This window comes from Mobula hypostoma, chromosome X1, assembly GCF_963921235.1.
Source record: "Mobula hypostoma chromosome X1, sMobHyp1.1, whole genome shotgun sequence".
NCBI classification, from domain to species: domain Eukaryota; kingdom Metazoa; phylum Chordata; class Chondrichthyes; order Myliobatiformes; family Myliobatidae; genus Mobula; species Mobula hypostoma.
The window spans coordinates 33864492-33892415 of record NC_086128.1 but is presented as its reverse complement, the minus strand read 5'-3'; the positions used below and the strand labels follow the sequence as shown (position 1 = coordinate 33892415).

The 27924-nt window shown below is 45.0% G+C and overlaps 1 protein-coding gene across 2 annotated transcripts in view; it reads right to left on the bottom strand.

The window, feature by feature from the left end:
- LOC134340310 (NGFI-A-binding protein 1-like) overlaps nucleotides 1-27924 on the bottom strand; it is a 62427-nt gene that overhangs the window by 22841 nt on the left and 11662 nt on the right. For both annotated transcript variants that reach the window (XM_063037388.1, XM_063037389.1), the window contains exon 2: nucleotides 12845-13669. In XM_063037388.1, coding sequence (XP_062893458.1) covers nucleotides 12845-13633 — 789 coding nt within the window. In that variant the 5' untranslated portion in view covers nucleotides 13634-13669. The remainder of the gene's footprint in view (nucleotides 1-12844; nucleotides 13670-27924) is intronic.

The window sequence follows — 27924 nt, the reverse complement described above, 5'->3', positions numbered from 1 at the left end:
AGGCATTGATCGTGTGGATAACCAGAGGCTTTTTCCCAGGGCTGAAATGGCTAACACGAGTGGGCACAATTTTAAGGTGCTTGGAAGTAGGTACAGAGTAGATGTCAGGGGTAAGTTTTTTATGCAGAGAGTGGTGAGTGCGTGGAGTGGGCTGCCGGTGATGGTGGTGGAGGTGGATACGATAGGGTCTTTTCAGAGACTCCTGGATAGGTACATGGAGCTTAGAAAAATAGAGGGCTATGGGTAACCCTAGGTAATTTCTAAAGTAAGGACATGTTCGGCACAGCTTTGTGGGCTGAAGGGCCTGTATTGTGCTGTAGGCTTTCTATGTTTCTATATTTCTAAAAGTTAACTTGTACAAATAATAAAAGTGAATAGATGCTCCTGAGAGCATGAGCTGTAGAGTCCGTGAAAGCGAGAGTGTAGTAACTGGAATCAGTTCAATGCTGAGCTGAAAGTTATCCATACTGTTCCAGGAGCCTGATGGCTGAAGAGTAATCAAACACAAGAGATTCTGCAGATGCTGGAAATCCACAGTAACAGACACGAAAAGTTGTGGTTGAGGGGTAATAACTGTTCCTGAACCTGGTGGTGCAGGGTCTAAAGCTCCAGAAACCTCTTGCCCAATGGTAGTAGCGAGAAGAGAGCATGGATGCTGTTTTCTTACTTTCCTGTTATGACAATTTGCTGGAATAACTAATGGCCATGAAGTAAAACTTGTGGAGTCAGGTGCTGGTTTAACTCTCCTTTCAGAAAAAGACTTCAATCCCAGATCAGTCACAGTCACAGAAGTTGGGGGGGGGGGAGAGAAGGGGAGAGGGAGAAGGGGGAGGAAGAGAGGGACAGAGGGAGAGAGGGATAGAGGGAGAAAGGGGAGGAAGAAAAGTATAGAGGGAGAAGGGGAGAGAGGGAAGAGGGAGAAGGGGGAGAGACGGTAGCGGGAGAAGGGGAGAGAAGGGAAGAGGGAAAAGGGGGAGAGGGGGCAGAGGGAGAAGGGGAGAGGGGGAAGAGGGAGAAGGGGGAGAGAGGGGAGAGGGAGAAGGGGAGAGAGGGAGAGGTGAGGTGAGGAGAGGGGGAGGGGGGAGGGAGAGGGAGAAGGGAGAGCGAGAAGGGGGAAGGAAGGAAGGTGTGAGGGGGTAAAGGGAAAATGAGGAAGGAGGGAGGTAATGAGAGTTGTAGAGGGAGAAAGGGGAGGGAGAGGAAGAGTGAGAAGGGAGAGAGGGGTAGAGGGGGACAGGGGAAGGAGGGAGAGAGAGAGGGAGGGAGGGTATAGGGAAAGGGGGGAGTGGAATGTGGAGGGTAGAGGGAGGGGGGAGTGGAAGGGGGAGGGAAGAGGGAGGGGGGAGTGGAAGGGGGAGGGGAGAGGGAGGGGGAGAGGGAATAGAAAAAGGGACATGCACTCTGGAACAAGATGGAATATAAAGAAAGTAATTAGTGACATACACTGATTGACAATAAGATTCTACAAGGACCATGGGATCCAAATTCAACATTTTGGGGGGATGTAAAACAAAATATTTTTCTGCAAGGAGTGGCTTAAAGCTGGTACCAATTCCCTTTTGGTTTCAATCAGGGGATTCACAAGGGATCTGGATAGGAACTCGGGGACAAGAGTCTGCAGTGCTGCAAGATATCTGGGACTGAATGGGTTGCTCTACAAGCAGCTGCCATGGGCCAAATGGCTCATGTGTAATAATTCCATGACATTTAATCATACTAATTAGCTTTTATAATAGATCTTTCTCCACCTTTTAACAGTGATGGCTGTCAAAACTAAATGATGAATGTCCTAATTAGAAAAGCAGAGACTGCAATTGGACACAAATCCATTTTGCATTTGATTGGTTATCAAGAGAGCTGCTGGACACCTTCAGGGAGTTGACACAGATAATCAAAAGCTGGTAAATCGCAGAATATTGTCTATCCTGAATATTGTCCATATTGTCCAGCAGAAATTGGCGGGGGGGTGGTAGAGGAGCTGGGAAACAGGGAGGTGGAAAGTAGGTAGAGACAGGAATATTGAAGCAGTCTTTTTCTCTTCAGATTGGGTGAGACTAGAACTCGAGGTCCTAGATTTAGGGTGAAAGGTGAACTACTTAAGGGAACCATGAGGGGGAACTTCTTTACTCAAAGAGTGACACGAGTGTGGAATGAGCTGCTAGTGAAAGCGGTAGATGCGGATTCAATTGTAAACATTTAAGAAAGTTTGAATAGGGAGTGGTATGGAGGCCTATGGTTTGGGTGCAAGTAAATGCGACTAGGCAGAAGATAAGGCCAGCATGGAATAGATGGGCAGAAGGGCTTGTTTCTGTGCTGTAATACTCTTATGATTCTACAGAGACTTTGAAACTGAGGCAGCACTCAGTCAGAAGGAAACAGGTACTCAAGGTGATTACAATTCCAGGTAAAATGAAACAAGTCCACTGCCAGGAAATGCTCTCACGCTCTCAGCAGACGTCTGCACAGTTAGCTGCAGGTCACATACTCTCATGAGACCTGGCCAGTGTTTTTCCAGATCTGGGTCTGTGACTGTTTCCCACCCTTTAGCTTTGTTTGTTCTGGTGCAATCAATGAGAGGCCATAACATTGTTCACAAATGTAAATGATTAAAAGTAATCGCACTGCGATCTGCAGCGTCTCACAATAGAGAAAGCAAGAAGAAACCAATCCAGCAAAGGACAGTGGCTGCAGTACTAACAAGATGAGATTTAATAAAGCCAACTGTGTGAAGTTCTTTCCAAAGATTGTAACGTACTGTAAATGAAAACCTTCTTTCCAAGGGTAATGTCTGAAATTATCACTCACCACTCACCCTGTTGCAGTTTCCTTCTATTCCTATCTCTCATTTACTTAGCTGGCTTCTCTTATCTACATACTAAAGGTCACAGGTTTGGGGTGAAAGATGAAATATTTAACAGGAATGTGAGGGGACAGCTTTTTCGCACAGAGGGTGGTGCAGGTGTGGAATGAGTTGATAATGCAAGTGGCAGACACAAGTTTAAATGTTAACATTTAAGAGAAGTTTGGATAGGTACATGGGTGAGAGGGGTATGGAGGGCTATGGTCTGGGTGCAGGTTGATGCAGGAAGAGCAGGTTAGCACAGACTAGATGGGCCAAAAGGTCTGCTTTTGTGCTGAACTGCTCAATGACTCATTTAAATAGAGCAGGTTTAAAACAGTCAGTAGTACAGATATAAACTGTGTCTTTCCAAGTATACCTATTGTCAATGGCACGAGAGGTATTAAAAGATTATTGACAGTCTGCAGTTTATTTCAAACATTGATTTGGTTGGCTGGTGATCTCTCTTTTAAGGTTTAATACTTATAACGGTGTGCTCACTGTACTGTAAAGCCTCCATGAATGATGTAGAGATTTACTTCCACGTGAAGGCTTGCTCCCGACACAGAGCATTTCCTTCCTAACCTCATACACTGCTCCTGGTAAAGTTCCAAGAAAGCAGCACCTGGTGAAGGTCACTGTGTCAAATCAGGCTCAGAGAAGTGGACCGCTGCCAAACGTCACTTCTTTGGGATCTGGCTAGCCTGTCAGCTGAAGGCCATGTGAATCCAAATTAAAATGAACCCTTGAAAGCACCAACTGTTGACGGCATCCCTTCATCTATAGCTCAGTTGGAGGTGTCCACACTCTGGGTTGGAAGGAGGTGGTTTCAAGTCCAGTTCTCATAATCTGAGCACAAGAGACTCAGGCTGACGTCAAGTATGAACAGAGGGAGTGACGCCCTGTTGGCCTGTAAGTTATTCAGAATCAGAATCAAATTTATTATTGGTTTGGGGCAGCAGTACCATGCAAGATATAAAAAATTACTATATATTACAACACAAAATATAATAAATAAAGCTAAAGAAGGTATAGTGTTCATGGATCATCCAGCAATTTAGTGGCTCTCTAAAGAGGATATTAAAAAAACCCTCAGGTGCCAGCTGCAGGAAGAGCAGTATTCTTACCAGTATTCCAGTCAGTAATTATCTCTGTATCAACGCCACTGACATCAGATGAACTGGTCAACATCACCTAGTCAGCATTACAATAGTAAATATATTCGAAACAAATGCACACCACCTGAAAACAGTTTGGAGACATCCAGAAGAAAGAAGAATGGTAAATAATTTCCGAAGCCAAAAAAGCTCGGTGCCAAACTGGAATCATTGCTGAACTGTTAAATTCACTCCACCTTGTTTGATAACACTGCCATACTGCAACACAAGTAACAGCCATGCCTTTGAACGCTTAAATGCAACAGGATCCACTCGTTGTAGGGAATGGAGAGAACAAAGGGAACATTAACGTTTGTTATAATGGGTCAACATGTGGAGCAAATGGGAGTCTTGTCTGTGGCTGGTCACACTTTATATTGAATGCCATGCCTCACAGCTAATGATAGCACCAGAGCAAATTTTGATTTTGTTAATTTCTGGAGAACCTCGTCAGGATGCACAACTGCTCCTCTCTCCCCATAATCCCCAGCATGGGTACCCCCCACCCCAGGGCTGAGTGCTGAACCCATTGCTGTACACTCTGCTCACACACGACTGCCCAGCCAAACGCCCGGGAAATCACATTGTCAAGTTCGCCATTGACATGACTGTGGTAGGGCTCATCACCAACAATGATGAGACGACCTGCAGAGAGGAGGTGGAAGAGCTCAAGACCCGGTGCCAGGCAAATGAACCCCTCGTCAATATCAACAAGATGGTTAGCAACTGCAGGAGAACCCACACCACTCGTACCCCTCTTCACATTGGTGGCACAGCGGTGGAAACTGTGAGTAGTTTCAAACTCCTGTGAGTGCGCACCTTGCACAACCTCTCACGAAACAGTGTACCCAGATGCCTTCCCTATCATTGTGGGCGATTTCAACCAGACCGCATGAAGAGGTCTCCGAACAACTACCACCAGCATATCAATTGTTGAACCAGAACAGCCTATGCATCTAACCACTGCTATACCACCACCAAGAAGGTTTACCATGCCATCTCATACCGACACGTTGAAAAATCCGATCGCTTGGCTATATTTCTACTCCCAGCATATAGGCAGAGACTAAAGAACCCAGTACCAGTGGTGAGAGCCAAGAAGTACGGTCAAGAGAGGCAGAGGAGATGGGGATAACTTCATTCAACTTCACTTGTTACATCACTATTGGGTGTGGTCTTTCACTGATTCTATTATGGTTATTGGATTTACTGAGTATGCCCACAAAGAAAGTTAATCTCAGGGTTGTACATGGTGACATACAAGTACTTTGAACTTACAGGACTGCTTCGAGTCAGTGCACTGGACAATATTCAGGGACTCATCTTTGATCTGAATGAATACATCACTGTTATCACCAGTTTCATCAAGTCCTGTGTGGATAAGTGTGTGCCTTCCAGAACATACCGGACATACCCAAACCAAAAGCTATGGATGCATGGACGAACCAGGCCATTCATAGTCTACTGAGGGCTAGATCTGTGGCAGTCAAGACTGGTGATCCAGAACTATACAAGAAGTCCAGGTACAACCTACGGAAGGCTAATTTAAGAGTGAATAAACAATTCTGATTGAAGTCAGAGACAGAGTCAGATGCACGCCAACTCTGGCGCGGTTTGCAGGTCATTACTTCCTACAAAGCAAAATCTAACATCGTGAATGGGAGTGATGCTTCACTCCCAGATGAGCTCAATGCCTTTTGTGCAGGGTTTGAAAGGGAGAATAAAACTACACCTGCACCTGCTACAGAGAGGCCTCTCAGAGGCTGATATCAGAACACATTTCAATACCTCTACCCACTGACCCACCACCATCACTCCTTTATCACTTCCTGTCAGTCATCTTATGTACTGACGCTCCTGTGCCTAGCGTCACTTTACCTACATACAATCAAGTTATATTTATTGTGTTTTTTATAATTGTTGTGTTCTTTATCTTATTGTGTTTTTTTTGCTGCATCAGATCTGGAGCAACAATTATTTTGTTCTTCTTTACACTTGTGTACTGGAAATGACATTAAACAATCTTAAATCTTGAATCTTTACAAGGCTAACAGCTGCTTGATAAAATGAAATCCTATAGGGATGGTTGGTATCTCAGAACTCAGTCCCTCAGCTAGGAAACCTGGGAGAGCTCACCAGCACTTTGAAATGTGGCCACGTAATACCCGGACAGATGAGACGGCGTCCAGCATCAGGAAGATGATATCTCCGCACTGCAGCACTCCTGTGGGACTACAGTCAACATGTCTATCAATTCTCTGGAGAGGGACATGAACCCACGACCTTTAGATTCAGAGATGAGAAAGCATCGCACTGAGTCACAGAGAAGGGCAGATGATTCGCTCCCACCCCCAAGCCCCCAACCTGTCCTGGTGATCAAGTTGGAGAGCGATGGAGCACAATATTCCAATTCGGTGTGAAGTTCACGCATTATCTTATGGTTCTGTCAAATGGCAGGCATTGAACAGAATGGAGAGAGACGAGAGGAATAAGCTCTTCTCGGGCTTCCAGCCAGGTGCAGGTATCAATTTTAACAGGCATGTCTTGTCCGGTGGTATTTAAAACCCTGTGTCTGTCCCTCCTGATTGGTTAGGCTTCATCCAATCAGGTTTCTGCTGTCCCACCAAATTCAATCAAATTCCAGTTCTTTCTTAGAATGAGATCTTTGCCTTAGTTAAAATTCGTTTCCTCTAGTTTTATTTCAATGGCTTCCTTCACCAGGCAGTCCCAAAAGCCACTGGTGCAACACAGTAGTTTTGTGCTGAAGTCAATCCTATGGCCATTGCGATTGCAATGTTCTACTACCGCTGATTTCTCCAGGTAACCCAAACAGATACACCCCCTATGCTCCTTGATGCCGATTTCCAATGTGCATCCCATATGGCTGATATATACAGCTAGCGTTTACAGGGAATCCTGTAAACGCTAGCTGTCCTGAATCCCAGGCCATCGTTGACCCATGTAACCTGTGATTTGAGCTTTCTTATGGGCTTGTGGATAGTATTAACCCGGTATTTCTTCAGGATCCTGGCGATCCTTCCAGAAACCATGGAAATATAGGGAAGACAGATTGTAAACAAAGTGGGATAGCGGAAGTCTTATTGCATGAGGACTAAGCAGTCAGGAAGGATGGACTATGGGGATATAAATACCACCAGACTAGACATGCCCAGGCATCATCCCTCATGAAGATGGCAGAGTTTGTCATCGAAACATCGATTAAAATCAATATCTGTACCCGGCTGGAAGCCCGAGAAAAGTTTATTTGTCAGACACACCGGGAAAACACTAGATCCTTTTTCAGACCAGAGGAAGCTTACAAAAATGATCTTAGGAATGAGAGGGTTCATGTATGAGGAACATATGATAGCTCTGTATTTACTGGAGTTTAAAAGAAACCTATTGAATATTGAAAGGCTGAGATCTAGTGGACGTGAAGAGGATGTTTCCAGTAGAGGGAGAGTCTAGGACCAGACAGCACGGCCTCAGGGTAGAAGGACGTCCCTTTAGAATAGAGATGAGAAGGAACTTCTTTAGCCAGAAGATGCTAATTCTGTGGAAAGACAGCTGTAAAGGCCAAGTGGTTGGGTGTATTTAAAAAGGAGGTTGATAGGTTCTTGATTAGTCAGGACGTCAAGGGTTATGGGGACAAGGCATGAGAATGGGATTGAGAGGGATAATAAATCAGACATGATCGTATGTTGCAGCAGACTCAATGGGCCAAATGGCCTAATTATACTCCTATGTCTTTTGGTTTTATGGTCACCTTGTAATGCTGATGAACCCTGGTGGCTCCAAATTTCCCTCCAACTCAGCTTGGGGATTGGGAAATCTATTAGACTACCACTAAGAGAAGGTTGGCAAACCAAAGTAACTCCCTAACACTAGCTCATCAAGGCCTTTGGTAAAGATAGCTTGGCCCTAGAGTTCTGGAACCACCAAGCTACTGTAAAGTCAAGGTCAAAGATAATGTAAGACTGGTCTTTAAAATTATGCAAGATATTAATACAGAGCAAATGTTTCCACTTGTGGGAAAAGACCGTAACTGGAGGACACCATGAAAAGACGGTCACCAAGAAATCCAACACAACATTCACAAGAAACTACTTTACTCGTGTAGCAGAAAGGGTCTTAGCAGGTCAGGTGGCATCTATAGAGGGAAATGAACAATCGAATGTTTTCAGCCGAGACCCTTCATCAGGATTAGAAAGGAAGAATGCAGAAGCTAGAATAAGTGTTGGGGGAGAGGGAGGAGCATGAGGTAGTGGGTGACAGGTGGGGGGGCTGGGAATAATGGGAGGTGGCAGAGACAAAGAGCTGAAAAAGATGGAATCTGATAGGACAGGATATTGGACCATGGAAAAAAGGGAAGGAGGAGGTGGGGAACCAAAGCGAGAAGAGGAATGGGGCTAGAAGGATAAAGAAAAATAAAGGGGGAGGGGGAACAGTGGGGACTGGTTGCCAGAAATTAGAGAAAACAATGTTGGTGCTGTCAGGTTGGAGAATACCAAGACCAAATATGATGTGTTGTTCCTTTAATCTGTGTCTAGCTTCAAATTGGCAGTAGAGGAGGCTGTGGATAGACATGTCAGAGTCCTATGTGGGGAAGATGAGATGATGTGTTTATATCTATAAAGACACCAAGGACAACTAGTTGAGGGAGAAGTGGGTGGATGGTCACTCTGATGTATCTGAATGAGGACTGATGTGTGGAGTACCAATGCTGGCATGTTCTGATTGGATCAGATGGCTTGTTTCTGTTCCCTATAGCATAGATAGGTACAAGGGTCAGCATAGACTGAAAGACCTGTTTCTATGATGAACAACTCTATTCTGTGTCACCCAAAACAAAATGATTGAAAAATGATCATTAACATTCAAAATCTAATTGATCAGGGAAAGGTGACAGTGGACAATAGCAAATGGTTATCTTTAGAAGTCTGAGCCCACAGACAGGAGGGAACGTACCCTGACGTTAGTAGAGAGAATCAGCTCCTCCACCCCAGAGCCTGGATAGGACTCAACTTTCAAATTAAGTTTATTTTCTTGTAAGCATTTACAGCCAAAAAAACAAATACAATAGAATTTTACAAAAAGCCATACATAAACAGAGAAAGACTGACAAACACCAATGTACGCAAGAAGACAAACAGTGCAACTAAAAATTACACCAAGAACATGAGTTATAAAGAGTCCTTGAGTGTGAGTCTGTAGAATCAGGGTGTGAATGCGTCACAGCTGTCAGCTGTGTGAATCAAAATGGTTGCTTTCTGCTGCCTCAGATACCACTGGGGTCAAAAACTCAACCGATATCCCAACTTCTTCCCAGTGATCCCTACCAACCAGTGATAGAGAGACCTGCCCTCATGACTGAAGAGTCTGCAAATATTCTCCCTCTCAATTCATAATGATCACTTGGGTGAAGTAAGGAAAACATAATTTTCAAGAAAGGGGGCCTTTTTTTCAGGGTTGTAGGGAAAAGAGAAGCTGGAGATAAAGGACAGAAAGGGGAATGTGTCACTTCATCACAGGCCTGAGTCTTGGAGAATTACCAGAAGCCTAGCCCAGAAGATAGCAGCATGAACCATGGAAAGGAAATTGCCCTGAGACCTCTGGATCCTTTTAACTCAAATTCCCCAGATTACTACCACTCACCTCTACACTAGGGACAATTTATAGCAGCCAATTAATCTACCTACATGCCTTTGAGACATGGGAGGGAAGCGGAGCATTCGGAGAAAACCCATCCATTCATAGGGAGGGCATGCAGACTCCACACAGGCAATACCAGAGGTCAGGACCAACCCAGTTCACCAGGACTGACTAATTGTGCCACCTACCTTTGTATGCAGCTTGGCCCCACTGGAGATAGGGAAGGAGGCGGTGACACAGAAATTATAATCACTGAAAAATTATTTCTTTTTAAGTGAAATAAATTTCTGTTCTCCCCTCAAGAATTGCCTTAAACTGCTGCAGTGTTAACCCTGTGTATGCAAGTGCAATCACATGTGCAGTCACTGACACTCACCATGCGCTCAAACACACACTCATGTCCTCATACACACTCAGATCGAAACAGCAGACCATTTACACCAGCACTACAGTGGTGCCGTGAGCCATTTCAGTGAGTTTTGTGAAGCAGCAAACTCAAACTTGCCAGTGGAAAAGCACGTCTCCTCGCAGCATGTGGGAAGGCCCAGTGATAATCCAGTCATTTATCTCACTTGTGTGTGTGGGAGCTTGCAGAGTGCAAACTTTATGGTGCATTCCCTGCAACAGAGCAGTGTCTGAACTTCAATGAGTGTTTGTGCTCCACCATGCGTTGGGACTTCCCAAGGTTGTGATGGGTCTAGCACTTTCTTTCCTGCTGCAAATGGTGATGCAGATGAAGGGTCTGTGTGCACTGGAAAGAAAGGGAGGGTCACAGTCCAAAGAGAGCATGATACGCTGTGGGAAGGATGTGGAAGCTTTAGAAAGGGTGCAGAGGAGATTTACCAGGATGCTGTCCAGATTAGAGAGCATGTTTTATGAGGACAGGTTTAGTGAGCTAGGGCTTTTCTCTTTGGAGTGAAGAAGGATGAGAGATGACTTAACAGAGGTGTTGAAGATGATAAGAGGTATAGATTGAGGGGACAGCTGGATTTTCTCCCAGGTGGAAATGACTAATACACGGGGGCATAACTTGTTTGGACGTTTGGAGGAAAGTATAGGGTGAATGTCAGAGGCAGGTTTTTTTTTTACACAGAGTGGTGGGTGTGTGGAATGTGATGCCAGGAGTGGTAGGAGAGGCAGATACATTAGGGATATTTAATAGACTTTAGGTAGATGGATGAAAGAAAAATGTAGGGCTATGGGGGAGAGAACGGTTAGATTGAACTTGGAGTAGGTTAAGGAGTCAGCACAACATCCTGAACTGTGCTGTACTATTCTATGTTCTATGTACATGGGGACCATAACTCTGTATAGTGCTCCCAAAGTATCTTAATCCAGGGATATGAAGAACCCCCACATCTACCAGCTTTGACTTATACTATTGAGTGTATAATGCATTTTAAAATCCTACAGTAGGTGTAGAATGTAATAACCTAAATTGTCCAAATGCAAAAACTGCAGATCCTGTGAATCCTAAATATTAATAGAAAAGGTGTGAAATCGGTAGGCAGCTCCAATGGAAAGATTATCACTTTGAAACATTAACTCTCTGTATCTCTCCACAGATGCTGCCTAACCTGCTGAGTATTCCTGGCATGTTCTGTCTCCCCAGTTCACAGCAGTCACTTCATATATTCCCTGTGCATCGCAAAGTGACCCAAAACAGCATAGCATTTACCAGACAAAATGTGATAATGGAGAACGTATGACACTCAATATCTTGGTGCACTAAGAGGCCAGCTTCCAAAATGACACGTTGGAGGAGAGGTTTAAGGGAGGGAATACCAAGCTTCTGACCTTTGGCACAGACACAAAGGTGTGTGGGTTGGTAGTTTAATTGGCCATTGTAAATTGCTTCTAGCGTGTAATAGAATTTGTGGGGAGTCAAGGAGAATTTTTTTTTAATGGGACAAACAGAGAATTAGTGTAAATGGATAGTTCATGAACAGCATAGATGTTTTGGACTGAAAAGCCTGTTTCCGTGCTGTTTCTTGCTATGACTGTATAACAGTAAGAAAAAGCAAAGGAAACTGGGCCATGTAGGAGGTAAAAATTGGACAAGTAGAAATCTCATCTGACTGGAGGAAGTTACAGGGATGAGATGGGAGGCAGGGGTGGTTGAGCCATAGTGGGATTTTAAAATTAGGATGACAATATGTTGCAATTAGGAGAGAAGTTTGTCTTTGGTCAACGGTGCCCAATGGGTACTGAATTTCAGCAGTTGATTGGAATATTGTTGGCAATTCTGGGCTACCTATCTAAAGAAGGATTTTCTAGCCCTGGAGAGGGTCCAGAGGTGATTCACAAGGATCACCACAGGGATGAAAGGATTAACATACAAGGAGTGATCAGTGGAGCTCAGAAGGATCTCAGTGAAACCTTCTGGATGCTGAAAGTGGATATGGAGAGGACGTTTCCATCAACAGGAGAGGCGAGGATCCCAGGGCACAGTCTCAGAATAAAAGGACATCCTTTTAAAACGAAGATGAGGAGGAATTTCTTCAGCCAGAGGGTACTGAGTCTGTGGAATTCGTTGCCACAGGGGGTTGTGGAGGCCAAGTCACTGGGTATATTTATGGCTGAGGTCAGCTTCATAGATCAAAGTACTGACTACAGGAGTTGGGATGTTATGTTGAAATTGTATAAGACAGTGGTGAGGCTGAATTTGGAGTATAGTGTGCAGTCCTGGTCACCTACCTACAGGAAAGACATGAATAGCATTGAAAGAATGCAGAGAACATTTACAAGGATGCTGCCGGGACATGAGGATCTGAGTTTCAGAGAAAGGTTAAATAGGTTAGGACTTTATCCCCTGGAGCGTAGAAGAATGAGGGGAGATTTGATAGAGATATACAAAATTATCAGTGGTATAGATAAGGTAAACGCAATCAGGCTTTTTCCACTGAGGTCGGGTGAGACTAGAACTAGAGGTCATAGGTTTAGTGTGAAAGATGAAACATTTAAGGGGAAACAGGGGGAACTTCTTCACTCAGAGGCTGGTGTGAGTGCAGAACGAGCTGCCAGAAAAGGCTGTGGATGTGGGTTCAATGGCGAGATTTAAGAGAAGTTTGGATAGGTACATGGATGGGAGGCGTATAGAGGGCTATGGTCCCGGTGCAGGCAAATGACATGGACTAGATGGGCTGAAGGGTCTGTTTCTGAGCTGTAGTGTTCTGTGACTCTAGGGTGACTATACCTCATGCAACGTGAGATTCTTCCCATCTTTCCGTTTGGAGTCGAACCTCCCGTAGATGGCGCTGAACTTGCGGATCTCCTCTTCCTTCTGGGGCTCCTGGTCACTCATCTCGAAAATGTGGCCGAGGGTCTTGGCCATTTTCTTGTTGCTGATGAAGATGCACTCCAGCTCCTTGGGCTCCATCCTGGGCACGGTCTGGATGAGACGCTCGGCACAGGCGGCGATGATCTGGATGACGTCCTGGGTGAGGGGCAGAGACGGGCCATCCTTGGGTGGAGAATGAGGTTCCTCTTTGGCCACTGTGATGACGTTGGAGATGGTGGGCAGATGCTGAACTGAGGCCACCGGCTCCGTCTGTGACGAGGTCTCGGTCCGCCGCGGCGATGCATGGTTGTTGCCTATCTCCGGCGGGCCGGCCAGGTTCTGTGTCAGTCTTGATGGGTGCTCCTGTTGGGTGCCAGCAGAGTTGGAGCTGGCCGAGTTCAGGTCTGACATCTTGGCAATGGGAATGCTGCTCGCCGGCAGCTTGGTGAGGGGCTGGTTGAAGGCCGAGGGGTTTGTGATCCACTCCTGCAAGGCCTTCTGTAGGCGTCGGACGTGCAGTGGCTTGCTGGACATGCCCACCAAGGCCATGATCTCCAGAAATTCCTCCTCCGCCGCGTCACACAGCTGCTGAACGTCATCCCCTCCCTGCTGGATGAAGGCATCATAGTACAGAAGAAGATTCGCCCGCTGCAGGACCCGGTACAGTTGCAGCTCCCCCAGTGTGGACGGCTGAGAAGTGGTCATGGTCCCTGTGTTGAGATTGCAGCCAGTGAGCAGTCTCTGTGGAAAGAAGTGACAGAGCCATCAGTTCACATCAACCCCTCCGTCATAACCAGCACAAAATATCCGGTAACAACAACCCCTGTTCACGTTGCACTACTAACAATGCCAGGAGCATTCCTAGATGCTTTGAAGGAGGGCAACCCGAGAAACCTGACGCTCAAGGAGATGTTAGAACAGTGGCTGGGTTTGAAGGAAGCCCTGAAGGAGGGCGGAGAGGTGGAGGGGTTCAAGGAAGGAATTCCAAAGCAGAAGACTGAACCAATGGAGGAACTCGAAAGACATCACTTATCTATAGGAAAGATTTCAATAAGATTGAAGAGTACAGAGAAAATTTACAAGGATGTTGTTAGGATTTGAGGACCTGAGTTATAGGGAAAGATTAAATAGGTCAGGACTTTACTCCCTGGAGCAGAAGAGAATGAGGGGATATTTGATAGAGGTATACAAAATTATGAGGGGAATAGATAGGGTAAATGCAAGCCGGCTTTTTCCACTGTGGTTGGGTGAGACTAGAACTTGAGGTCGTGGGTTAAGGGTGGAAGGTGAAATATTTAAAGAGAACCTGAGGGTGAACAACTTCAATCAGGCGAGAGCACAGAACAAGCTGCCCGCAGATGTAGGTTTGATTGCAATATTTAAGAGAAGTTTGAGTAAGTACATGGAACGGGTACGGGGGTGGGGGGGGGGGTCGAAGACACCAGGCAGAATAACAGCTCAGCACGGATTAAGTGGGCCGATGCTTAGCTGGGATTGAAGAACACCTATCGCCCACTTCCAGAGTCGGCTCAAAGTGAATGCAGGCAAATGATAAAGACCTCGCTTGCTCTGCCCATTCAGCCTCACAGCAATCTTTGGACTCACACGTAAGGAACTGAGTCAACATATTGGAAAAAAAGTGACTTTGAAAGCTGGCATATAACAGAGTGAGATTAGCTAATTTAACTCTCATCACACAGGGTGACAGCTCTGGATCAACCAGGCGGACTCAGAGGATCCTGCATTTGATTCCATGTCCAAGACTTGAGCCCACGGGTCAGTTTTCTCCCTTCAGAGCTACAACACCAGAACATGGAAGAGCACAGCACAGACACAGGTCCTTTGGCCCATAATGTCTGTCCCTGCCATGATAGCAAGTTAAATCGCTCATCTGCTTGCACATGGTCTATATTCTTCCAACCAAGCCTGTCAAAATGCCGCTTAAGTGTTGCTTTTGTAGCTGCTTCCACCAACTCCTCTTGCACCATGTTCTGGACACCTAAAATATATATTGCCATGTTAATCTCTTTTAATATTTCCCTCTTCCACTTTGAACATATTCCCTGTGGTACTTGAGATTTCCAAATGCTGGAGGAACTCAGCAGGTCAGCCAGCATCTATTGAAATGAATAAACAGTCGACGTTTCAGGCTGAGACCCTTCATCAGGACAGGAACGGAAGGGGGAAAGGGCCAGAAGGCAGGGGAGGGGAGGATGACATTTCTACCCTGGGAAAGAAAACTCTATCTATGATGCCTCTCATCATTTGATAACTGGTCACCCCTCAGCCTCTGACACTCCAGAGAAAACAACGTAAGCTTGTCCAGCCTCTCCTTATAGCTGAACGTGTCAACTTTCCAATGGCCTCCCCAGCGCACATAGTTCATTTTGAACGAGAGAAGATGAGTTTTTTCTTACTGATCCCGGCCAATGTTATTACCATGAGCTTCAGTACCAGTGTCCAGCTAGCCATTTGTCCCACCTCTGTTCGCTTACACTTACTGCAGCTTTCAACTGGCTGTTAGGGATCTGAAAGGTGCTCCACAACAAAAATACACACTTTGGTTCTTAGATTTAGCATTGATGGGTTGTGCAAGAACGGAAATGATCATTGCAAAACAAGGCCCAGCACAGAGACAGGAGGGTATCACACCCTGATCATTGCTCCAACGTATCTTCCTTCAATCTCTCTTGATGTTTACTGGCACCGTCTATCCCCCTCTGATTTTGTCTTGTTGATTTATTACCACTTGCTGTCATAGATTCAGAAGCAGAAACAGCACGGAAACAGGCCCTTCAGCCCAACACAACCATGCTGACCATCAACCACCCATTTACACTAATGTGGTGAGGACCTACAAGTACCTGGGGATGCACCTGGACAACAGACTTGAGTGGAACACCAACACAGAGGCTGTGTACAAGAAGGGCCAGAGTCACCTCTACTTCCTGAGGAGACTGAGGTCCTTTGGAGTATGCAGGCCTCTCCTTCACATGTTCTACCAGTCTGTTGTTTCCAGTATGATCTTCTATGCGGTGGTGTGCTGGGGCAATGGCATCAACACGGGTGATGCCAAAAGGTTCGATAAACTGATCAGAAAGGCTGACTCTGTTATAGGAGTTAAGCTGGACACACTGGAGGCTGTGGTAGAACAAAGGATCCTAAGGAAAATCCTGGCAATTCTGGACAGTTTCTCACCCTCTGCATGCCACCTTGGCTGAACAGAGGAGCATGTTCAGTAATAGACTAAGACAACTGTGCTGCTCTAAAGAGTGCTATATGAGGGCATTCTTACCCTCGGCCATCAGGCTCTATAATGAGTCAACCTATAGCCAGGGAAATGATCTTGTAATCTTTGATTTGTAAATGTTGTACATCTTATTTTTAAGGTAACTTTTTAAAAAATTCTTTCTTACTCCTCTTCTAATACTTGTATATCTGTGCACTTATAATGCTACTGTGACACTGTAATTTCCTTTGGGATCAATAAAGTATCTATCTACCTCTGTTTGTCCCATTTTTATACTGTTTAAATTCTCATTAACTCCCCACAGATTCTATTACACACAGAAGCAATTTACAATGCCCATTTAAACTACCAACTAACACATCTTTGGAACATGAGAGGAAACGGGTACACCTGGAAGAAGCACACAGGGAGAACATGCAAACTACACCAAGATAGCACCTGGGGTCAGGATTGAACCCATGATTCTGGCCTCGGTGAAGTAACATCTCCACTGCCTGTGCCACTGCGCAAGAGAAGTTAACTCTTCCCCTTCTATATTCAAGCACCTGACCTGATCTGCAGAACAGTCCTGAAAATGTCCAGATTTGGGTCAAGTTAAAAAACCCCAACTTTTGAATGAAAAGTCCCAGGCAATTTTCAGAATTTTTTAACCAAGACATCAACACTTTATCCACGATGAGCACAAGAAAGATTTTTGACACACATTTAAACTCTTTTGAAGGTGGTTGGGTGACAAGTGTGTCTCAGTTAGCACCGTCCTTTGTCTCAAGGTGAGAAGGATTGTGGGTTCAAGGTCCCTTCCAGAGACTCGAGCACAGGACTCCAGGTCATTGCTCTGACACAGTCCGCAGGAGTGCTACACTGTTTGAGGAGACTTTTCACAGATGCACTATTGGGACATGGCCACATCGGGCTTGAAATGAACGAATAAAATCCCACAATGCTAGCTTTGAGCTGGACGCCCTTATCACATTGAAACAGCACTTGGATGTGGAATTGAAAAGCTATAAACACAGTGCTGGAAGGTGGGAGTAAACAGAGATGAGCTTTGTTCATCACTGGTACATTGAAACATACAGAGAAATGTGTTGTTTGTGTCAACAACCAACATGGTCCAAGGGTTGCGCTGGGGGCAGCCCGAAAATGTTGTCATGCTTTCAGCACCAACATAGCATGCCCACAACTTAATAACCTTAACCCTAACTATACGTTTTTGGAATGTGGGAGGAAACCAGAGCACCGAGAGGAAACCCACACAGTCACGGGGAGAATGTACAAACTCCTTAAAGACAGTGGCAGGAATCGAGCTCCAATCAGTGATCGCTGGCACCGTAAAGCATTGACCCAACCGCTGCACTACTGTACTACCCAAGGAGACTTGGTGGTTATTTTATGACCAGAATAGATGCAATGGGATGAGTGGCCTCCTTCAACGTTGGATTTTTTCCTCTGTGGATCTAAGGGAGAATACTACAGCATGGAAATATGCTCTTTGGTCCATCTGTCCATGCCACCCTGGTTTCATCTACCTGCAACCAGACCATATCACTCTAAACCCCTTCCGTCCCTGTACAGTACCTATCCAAACTTCCTTTAAATATTGCAAATAAATCTGCATCTACTACTTCCACTGGCAGTTTGTTCCACTCTTGCAACACCCTTTGACCTGTAACCTCCCAGATACTTACACTTCAAATCAAACATAACTGGGAAGCATTGAGTGGTTTGCTCTGTGTAAATTGGTTTCCACATTCCCTACATTACAACAGTAATTAAATTTCCAAAGTAGCTTCAATGGCTGTAGAGCAATAGGAGACATTGAGAAAGAGTTGTGAAAGATGCTATATAATTGCAAGCTTTCTTTTTGTTTAAAATCTCTGCCAAAAAGACTCCATGGGAGTGGGCCTGTGTCCATTGCTCATTACCATGACAACCTGGGTGTGGAATATGATAAAAAATGAAACTTACACACAAACTGTAAATTAGAAGCCACAGGCTGCTCCAGTGTCTAAGATCACGGCGCAGCCATCCTAAAGTCCGTACTCCCATCTAGCTGTGATATCTTTCATCTACTTGCATATCATGTCCCCACCTGACTCTACTTTCAAAGCTTCCAGAGACTCTGATTCTGACACCATTTGAGAAAGAAAGTTCCAGAAGCTCGTAATCCTCTGAGAGAAAATACTTACCTCATCGGTCTTGACTCCCTCCCAGCTCTAGGTTCTCCCACCAGAGCAAACACCCTCTCCACATCCAACCTTGCAAAACTTCTCAGGATGTTTCAATCAAGTCCCCCAAAACTCCAGCAGATACAAGCCTAGCCTGTCCAACCTTGTCTCATTAGACAACTTGCATATTCCATGTCTTAGTCTAGCAGGAGTAGACTAAGTACACTTTATCAATTAATCATTAATAGCTGACCTTTATGTATCATCAACCTCTCATTCCTATCTACCATAGCAGCCTTCCCTCAACTGCTACCAAACTAATAACATCTGTCCTTAAACATTGAGGTCACAATACTCCCTATGTAGCCTCATCATGCCCTCTATAACTGAAGCATAACCTCCCTACTAGAGTCATAGCATACTACAGCACAGAACCAGGGCCTTTGACCTGACCTGTGTTTCTGCCCATCGACCTGAACCCAGACCATAGCCCTCCATACCCCTCCCATCCATGTACCTACCCAAATCTCTCTTAAATGTTGAAACCAAACCCGTATCCACAATCTCTGAATGGAATACTGATTAACATTTGTCTGAGTTAGTGCTGAGTTTCTCAAGTGCTACTGGAGCTGTGGTCAGAAAATATGAAGAAACAATAGAACATTACACTGCAGAAATAAAAGGGAAGAATGAAGACAGATTGAGCAGAAAAAGACATATGGCAATGCTTTCCAGGTCTCAGAATGTCCAAGTGTTCTTGGCGGTCTTTGCAGTCCTTTCAGTCATTAAGTATTATGGCATAGAAACAGGACCTTCAGCCCATCTAGTCTGTGCCATCCTGGTCTTCTGCCAAGATCCATCTACCTGCACTTAGGCCATAGTCCTCCACACCCCTCCCATCCATGTACATATCTAAACTTCTCTTAATTGTTGCGATCAAACCCGCATCTACCACTTCCACTGGCAGCTTGTTCCACATTTGCACCACCTTCTGAGTGAAGAAGTTCCCCCTCATGGTCCCCTTAAATATTTCACCTTTCACCCTAAATCTATAACCTCTAGTTCTAGTCTCACACAACCTCAGGGGAAAAAGCACTATCTAGACCACTCATAATTTTGTATACCTCCATAAGATCTCCCCTCATTCTCCTGCAGTCCAAGGACTAAAGTCCTAACCTATTCAATCTTTCCCTATAACTCAGGTCCTCAAGTCTTTGTACTATCAGTTTGTTGTAGAACATTCCTGCACCATTTCAGACTCTACCACCAAGACTGAGTTTCACTTCTGCCAACTCCAAAACTTTGACACAAATAAGTACGAGTAAAGGCAGGAAACAAGTGCTAATTATATTCTACACTTTGATCATGTTTTAAAAAAAAAATTCACACATCCTCAGCATGTTCCAAAGCATTTCATAGCCACTGAACTACTTCTGAAGTTTAAGTTCACTGCTGGTTTCATAGCCCAATGCTGTGGGTCCTCTTCCTCCTTTATTACTGCTGAGCTGACCAACACCGGAAACTTACTGTACAGAAATAATTGAGCTTCAAAGTCTGGGCTCAAAGGTGAAATGCACAAATACACCAATAATCAGTTAAGTACTCATTTCCCCTGTGGAATCAAACCTGCTTACACACACAAGACAGCTCCAGTAGTCATGCTGTCATTAAATGGCCGTTGTGGAGAATGAGCAGCAGGACTGCAGGAGACACGTGTGCAGTCAACTGAAAGGAGTGTGATATTCTTTAATTAATCAGTTAAATTCCAGAAACAGTATTTCCCGTGTCCCATAAGCACATACAGAAAGGACGATTTGCATAGCCCCTATTGTAACCTCAGAAAGCAGCTTGCAGTCATTGAAGCTATCTTCCACGTATGGTTATTGTCATATTTGTTGCAACGTGGTTCCACTCCTGTGAACTGTGTATAACCTGGACAGTTAGCAAGCCCAAAATGTGGCCACAAAGCAAGTTCCCAGCCAGCAGAAGATACCTGCAGCCCTGCAGCAGCCGGCAAATCCATCCCACCAGCCTCCCAAACTTGCTGATATGTACGGGCTGTCTGTAAGTCGTGTATTTGTTACCCGGGGAAGACCTGTGATGAATTAGTGCATGGTCCCACATACAGCATTGGAAGTTAGTAGTGTTGACTGAGGGATGACCACTGATCAGTACACTAGGGAGAACTCTCCTCTTCTTTCCCAAACCAATGGCACATGATCTTTACATATACGGTAGCTGTGACAGTGCAACATGTTCTCATAACTGTGTCAGGGAGCCAGTCAGGAATTTTGTGTCCAAGTCTCAGAAGGGGCCTCAAACTCACAACCTGGCTCTGGTCTAACTTTTGCCACGCTTTCGATTTAGATTGTAAATGTTGTTACCTGGGTAAACTGGTATCAAATTGGGGCGCCGTGGTAACGTAGCAATTAATGTGATGCTATTACAGCTGAAGGCATCGAAGTTCAGAGTTCATTTCTGGTGCTGCCTGTAAGGCGTTTGTACACTCTTCCCGTGAAGCGTGTGGGTTTCCTCTGGGTGATCCAGTTTCCTCCCACAGTCCAAAGACGTACCAGTTGGTAGGTTAATTGATCATTGAAAATTGTCCTGTTATTAGGCTAGGGTTAAATAGGTGGGTTGCTGGGACTGTTACTGCAAGACAACAAATTTCACTACATACGCCTGATTCTGATTCAACATCTTTTAATGGGCCTCAGGAACCAATTTTTATTTATAATTTGTCTGTAAAGCAACTGGTGACATTTTACCCCGTCAACAGCACTATGTAAATGCAGGGTGATTTTTGCTACACATTGGTAGTGCAGAGGGCTGGACACCCACAGCTACTGCTGGGAATTCCCCACTTGCCATGCCCAAGACTGCTAGTCTCACTTGCAAAGACAGACTGGGCCTGGGGATAGCGCAGTAGAAGGGACCTGGGACCTCCGAGGGACAGAGGGTGGAGATGCTCCTCCAACCTGAGCCTCTTGCACATCTCCTCATTTAATCTCTGCTCCGCTGGAGAGAAGCCAATTCTCCAAACTCTGACATGTCCATCCTGGGAAAAGGACTCTTGACTATTTACTGGGCTACTGTCAAGTTTTATTTAACACTGCTCTGAAGTAGTTTTATTTAATGGTGTCCTTAAGTACGTGGAGTAATTTTACCACCTTAAAGGGGCTTTGTAAATGCAGCTGGTTGGTTGTTGTAGCACTCACTAGTACACACAAGGTCCAGCTGAAAGGGACCAGTTCCTCCATCAATAAAACAGGACAGATGAAGGTAAATAGGGGCACTTGGGTTCTGTTAACAGCAGGCTGTGCAGACCTGAGATGTCTGAGGAGTGGAGAGGAGGAACAAAGAGGGAATGAGAGGAGAGAGACAAAAGGGAAAATAGTTAAGCTGGCTCTTCTGTTGCTACAGTAATTCCAATTCAGTCTGTCCCGAGGCGAACTCAGGCACTCCCACACCCTCCCCACCCCCCACCCGTTGTTCCCTCAGCATCAGCACTCTGCCTCCGTTACAGCAGGCACCTGCAACCAAACTCATCCATCAGCGCTGGACACAAGGGAATAAGAGCATGTCAAGCATTCATCTCACTGGCTCGGCCCGAAGTAATCTCCGGCTACAATCCTAACGTGATTGGGGCACTTTGAAGTCATTTGGCTTGTGGTTCAAATTTCGCACATAGTTAACAAGAGTTGGCCCATGTAACTAGCCCAGCAACTGCGAGTGTTAGTAAGAGTTTCTCTGTTGTTGCAGTGATTAGGAAAGTCCTTGTACCATTCTCCATTAAAGCCATTACAATTGCCAATTCTGTTTGCTCGAGTCATTACTTGCTGCTCCAAAAGCAAAAGCTTTTGTCTTCACACCGATAATAGAAAATGGAGGGCTATGTAGGAGGGAAGGGTTAGATTGATCTTAGTTTAAAAGGTCGCCACAACATCATGGACAGAAGGGTCTGCACTGTGCAGTAATGTTTTATGTTCACTAGGGGGAAAATCTTGAACAGGTGCTCATTTAAAACAGGTCGGGGGGGGGGATCTTCTTGCTGAGAGTGGTGTATCTTTGAGATTCTGTATCCTGGAGGACATGGAGGCTAGATCACTGGAGGCAATTAAAGAGGAGGTAGATCAATTCTTGGAAGATTAGGAAATTTAGATTTGAGGGTAATTGGCACAGAAGTGGAGATGAGGCCTGGGGCAGATCAGCCATGATCATATTGGTGGGGCAGGCTTGAAGGGCTAAGTGTCAGAGTGTCATAGGGTCATAGAGTACTACAGCACAGAAACAGGCCTTTCAGCCCATCTAATCTATGCCAAACTATTATTCTGCCTAGTTCCATCGACCTGCATCTGGACCATAGCCCTCCATGCCCCTCCCCATCCATGTACTGATCCAAACTTCTTTTAAATATTGAAATCAAACCCACATCCACCACTTCCACTGGCAGTTCGTTCCACACTCTCACAACCCTCTGAGTGAAGAAGTTTCCCCTCGTTCTCCTGAAACATTTCACCTTTTACCTTTAACCCATGACCCCTAGCTCTCTTCTCACCTAACCTCAGTTTTTTAAAAACTGCTTGCATCTACCCTATCTATACCCCCCAATCATTTTGTATACATCTATCAAATCACCCCTTGTTCTCCTATGCTTTAGGAAATAAGGGCCTAATCTATTCAACCTTTCCCTATAATTCAGACCCTCAAATCCCAGCAAAATCCTTGTAAATTTTCTCTGTACTCTTTCAATCTTATTGGTATCTTTCCTGTAGGTTGATGACCAAAACTGCACACAATACTCCAAATTAGGCCTCACCAATGTCTTATAAAATTTCAACACAACATCCCATCTCCTGTACTCAATACTTTGATTTATGAAGGGTAATGCGCCAAAAGCCTATTTCCTTACATTCTCATGTTCAGCTGTGGTATTCCTAACCTCCTCTTAAGAGCACCTTCACTTCAGCAGTCCCTACAGCCGTGCTCCTGATGATGCAGAACAATATAGCCCACAAAGAGGCCTTTCAGCCCAACATAGCCATGCTGATTCCACTCAAAGCCACCCTGCTGCTCCTATCTTCAGCTTGCAATTGTGCTCCTCACCGTGATTAGCGACCAGTTTGTAAGCAATGCACTCCATGTCCTAACAGCTCACTGCGTACCTTTTAACTTGAGTTGCCTCTGGTTAATTTTCCGGTTATATCATTCAGCAAAACTTTATATTATAAAGCATTTGATTTCCAAGAAACTTCTGGTCTGTTTCCGGGGAGAAAGTTTACAACACTGTACATGGTCGTCGTGGACAAATTGAGCTGAAGAGCCTCTCTCCATGCTGTATTACTCCATGATAAATGATTGGCTGTTTGAGTTGGATACCCACGCCCACACACCAAAGTGTCTTTAATCCACCAGTTACACTATTTCTTCTCATTTGCCCGGATTGTTCAAGCCTCACACAGGATGTCAACTCCTGGTCTTGCTTTTGTTACACCTTAATAAGATGAAGGTTTCTAAAGTCACTGGAAGTCCATGATCTTCCCGTTGGTTAATGGAGAATGAACAATCTTCACGTGGTCTGTCTGCTAGTTAAGATAATACTCTGGAAAATCTACTAACGAATCCTCCCAATCAGAATAATGTTGGCACCTGTTCAAATCAAATTCCTAGTCATATTAAGAGTTTGCATTACACAAACTGTTCACTGCCTTTCAAAACCCCTTGTTACCCTTCTTTGTAAAGTTCCTCCCACATCTCCCTTAGTGCATTATCTTCAACTATTGCCTGATCTCTCACCTCCCCCTTCCTTGCTAAGATTGTTCGGCTTATCACCATCTTCAACGCCCAGAACGTCTTGTTCAGATCTGTGCTCTATGTCATTAACCTGTCTCTCTTCTTTCACTGATGCTCGTCTGTGAAGCACAGACGAGCTACCTGTATCAAGTGGAAGAGATGAGTTGTCTTGCCCGATTTTCATGGAAGACCAGACATCTCCTCAGGCAGCCACTGCAGACCCACGATGATTTGCTTTCACTAACCGTCTGTGGGATTTGGTGAAGGTGAAGAGACCAGTGTGGGATCCACAGACCGTGACATGGGTGGGTCAGCGGGCTACGGACAAGAGGGGTGAGGCGGCGTGTTTGGCATATTATGTGCTCCTTCCACTGTTTATGCTTGGCACATCCAACATATTCTGGAGTCGTAATGAATGTGTGAAGAAAACCAAAATTGAGAATTCTCTATAATTCCTCTTGCACTGAGAAAGGCCACGGACAATGACTGGCACGGCTTCCTCCAGTTCCTGCGGATCTGTCATCCACTGTTCTACCTGATGAGCAGAATTCATTGGCAGCACAAGCAAATTAACATCAGAATCAACTCCCAGAGCAATGTCATAGAAACCATAGAAACTACAGCACAGAAACAGGCCTTTTGACCCTTCTTGGCTGTGCCGAACCATTTTCTGCCTAGTCCCACTGACCTGCACACAGACCATATCCCTCCATACACCTCCCATCCATGTATCTGTCCAATTAATTCTTAAATGCTAAAAAAGAACCCGCATTTACCACCTCGTCTGGCAGCTCATTCCATACTCCCACCACTCTCTGTGTGAAGAAGCCTCCCCCTAATGTTCCCTTTAAACTTTTCCCCCCTCACCCTTAACCCATGTCCTTTGGTTTTTTTCTCCCCTTGCCTCCGTGGAAAAAGCCTGCTTGCAGTCACTCTATCTATACCCATCATAATTTTATATACCTCTATCAAATCTCCCCTCATTCTTCTACGCTCCAGGGAATAAAGTCCCAACCTATTCAACCTTTCTCTGTAACTGAGTTTCCCAAGTCCCGGCAACATCCTTGTAAACCTTCGCTGCACTCTTTCAACCTTATCTATATCCTTCCTGTAATTTGGTGACCAAAACTGAACACAATACTCCAGATTCGGCCTCACCAATGCCTTATACAACCTCATCATAACATTCCAGCTCTTATACTCAATACTTCGATTAATAAAGGCCAATGTACCAAAAGCTCTCTTTACGACCCTATCTACCTGTGACGACACTTTTAGGGAATTTTGTATCTGTATTCCCAAATCCCTCTGTTCCAGTGCCTTACCATTAACCCTGTATGTTCTACATTGCTTTGTCCTTCCAACGTGCAATACCTCACACTTGTCAGTATTAAACTCCATCTGCCATTTTTCAGCCCATTTTTCCAGCTGGTCCAAGTCCCTCTGCAGGCTCTGAAAACCTTCCTCACTGTCTACTACACCTCCAATCTTTGTATCATCAGCAAACTTGCTGATCCAATTTACCACATTATCATCCAGATCATTGATATAGATGACAAATAACAATGGACCCAGCACTGATCCCTGTGGCACACCACTAGTCACAGGCCTCCACTCAGAGAAGCAATTCTCTACCACCACTCTCTGGCTTCTTCCATCGAGCCAATGTCTAATCCAATTTACCACCTCTCCATGTATACCTAGTGACTGAATTTTCCTAACTAACCTCCCATGCGGGACCTTGTCAAAGGCCTTACTGAAGTCCATGTAGACAATATCCACTGCCTTCCCTTCATCCACTTTCCTGGTAACCTCCTCGACAAACTCCAATAGATTGGTCAAACATGACCTACCACGCACAAAGCCATGTTGACTCTCCCTAATAAGTCCCTATCTATCCAAATGCTTGTAGATTCTGTCTCTTAGTACTCCCTCCAATAACTTACCTACCACCGATGTTAAACTCACCGGCCTATAATTTCCCGGATTACTTTTCGATCCTTTTTTAAACAACGGAACAACATGAGCCACTCTCCAACCCTCCGGCACTTCACCCGTAGACAGCGACATTTTAAATATTTCTGCCAGGGCCCCCGCCACATGTCCCTACCACAGAGGCTCTGATGGACAGCTCTCACTGTTTACACGCCAGAAACATCAGAATTCCCAGAAGGAACTCCAAGCTCTGCCAAAACAACAGGCTTTCGGGGGGGCAGAGAAGGTACTTTATGGACCTTCTCAAAGCTTCCTGGAAATAGTGTGCCCCTGAGAGAAGAGAGCCCACCACTGAGAGAGGAGGTGGAGAATACTGGTAATGACCGTCCCTGCGATAGACAGCACATGAACCCCCTCCGTAACAGATACAATTAAAATGATCTCCTTTCCTGGAACTAGCCATGATAACATTACTGAGATCTGCTGGCATGCTCCCAGATGAGCAAGAGAAGGTTATGAGTTCAAGGCAGAAGTAATTCAGTGCCATGTCTTATTACTTCATTTGGGACACCAACTCCTTCAACACCTTGCTGTTTTCCAGCTGTTGGCTGCACCAGCCTTTCCAGCTGCTTGCCAGGCTGGGGCGACACAGAATATAAGACCATAAGATATAGGAGCAGAATTAGGCCATTTGGCCCATCGAGTCTGCTCCACCATTTCATCATGGCTGATTCATTTTCCCTCTCAGCCCCAGTCTTCTGCCTTCTCCCCTCTGCACAATTCAGTTCAGGAGTTTTTTGAAATGCTCCTTCCAGATGCCAACTGCCCCTCTGCCTATGAAGGGAAAATCCAACAAAAAGCAGTGGGTATAGCTCAGTTCACCACAGGAAAAGCCCTCCCCCATCATTGAGTACATCTACATGGAGCATTGTTGCAGGAAAGCAGCATCCATCATCAAAGACCCTCATCATCCAGGCCATCTCTCTTCTCATGGCTGCCATCGAGAAGGGGGTACAGGAACCTCAGGACACCCACCACCAAGTTCAGTAACAGTTATTACCCCATAAACATCAAGCTCTTGAACCAGAGGGGATAACTTCCCTCTCCCTATCACTGAACCGTTCCCACACCTATGGATTCACTTTCATGGACTCTTCATCTGATGTTCTCCGTATTTATTGCTTATTTATTTATTACTATTATTTTGCTTCTTTGTTTTTTTTTGTTTTTGCATTTGCACAGCTTGCTATCTTTTGCACATTGAATGGTTGTCCGTCTTGTGTGTGGTTTTTCATTGATTCTATTGTGTTTCTTTGTGTTTGCTGTGAATGCCTTTCTTGTGGCAGTGGAACACTGTGGCAGGAAACCAGCATCCATCATCAAGGACCCCCACCATCCCAGTCATGCTCTCTTCTCACTGCTGCCATCAGGAAGGTGGTACAGGAGCCTCAGGATTCACACCACCAGGTTCAGAAACAGTTATTACCCCCCAACCATCAAGCTCCTGAAACAACATGGATAACTTCACTCACCTCAACACTAAACTGATTCCACAACTCACGTTCTCAGTATTATTCATTACTTATTTATGTATTTTTTTTGTATTGCACAGTTTGACTTCTTTTGCATATTAGCTGTTTGTCAGTCTTTGTGTGCAGCTTTTCATTGATTCTATTGTGCTTCTTTGTACCTCCTATGAATGCCTGCAAGACAATGAATTTCAGGGTGGTATAGGGTACTTTGATAATAAATTTACTTTTGAACTTTGATAAGCTTTCCCCGAGTCTCAGCCCACAGCAGACTGGGGTCTTCTGTGTTTGGGCTATAGAAGGATCTCAATTGAAGAAGGC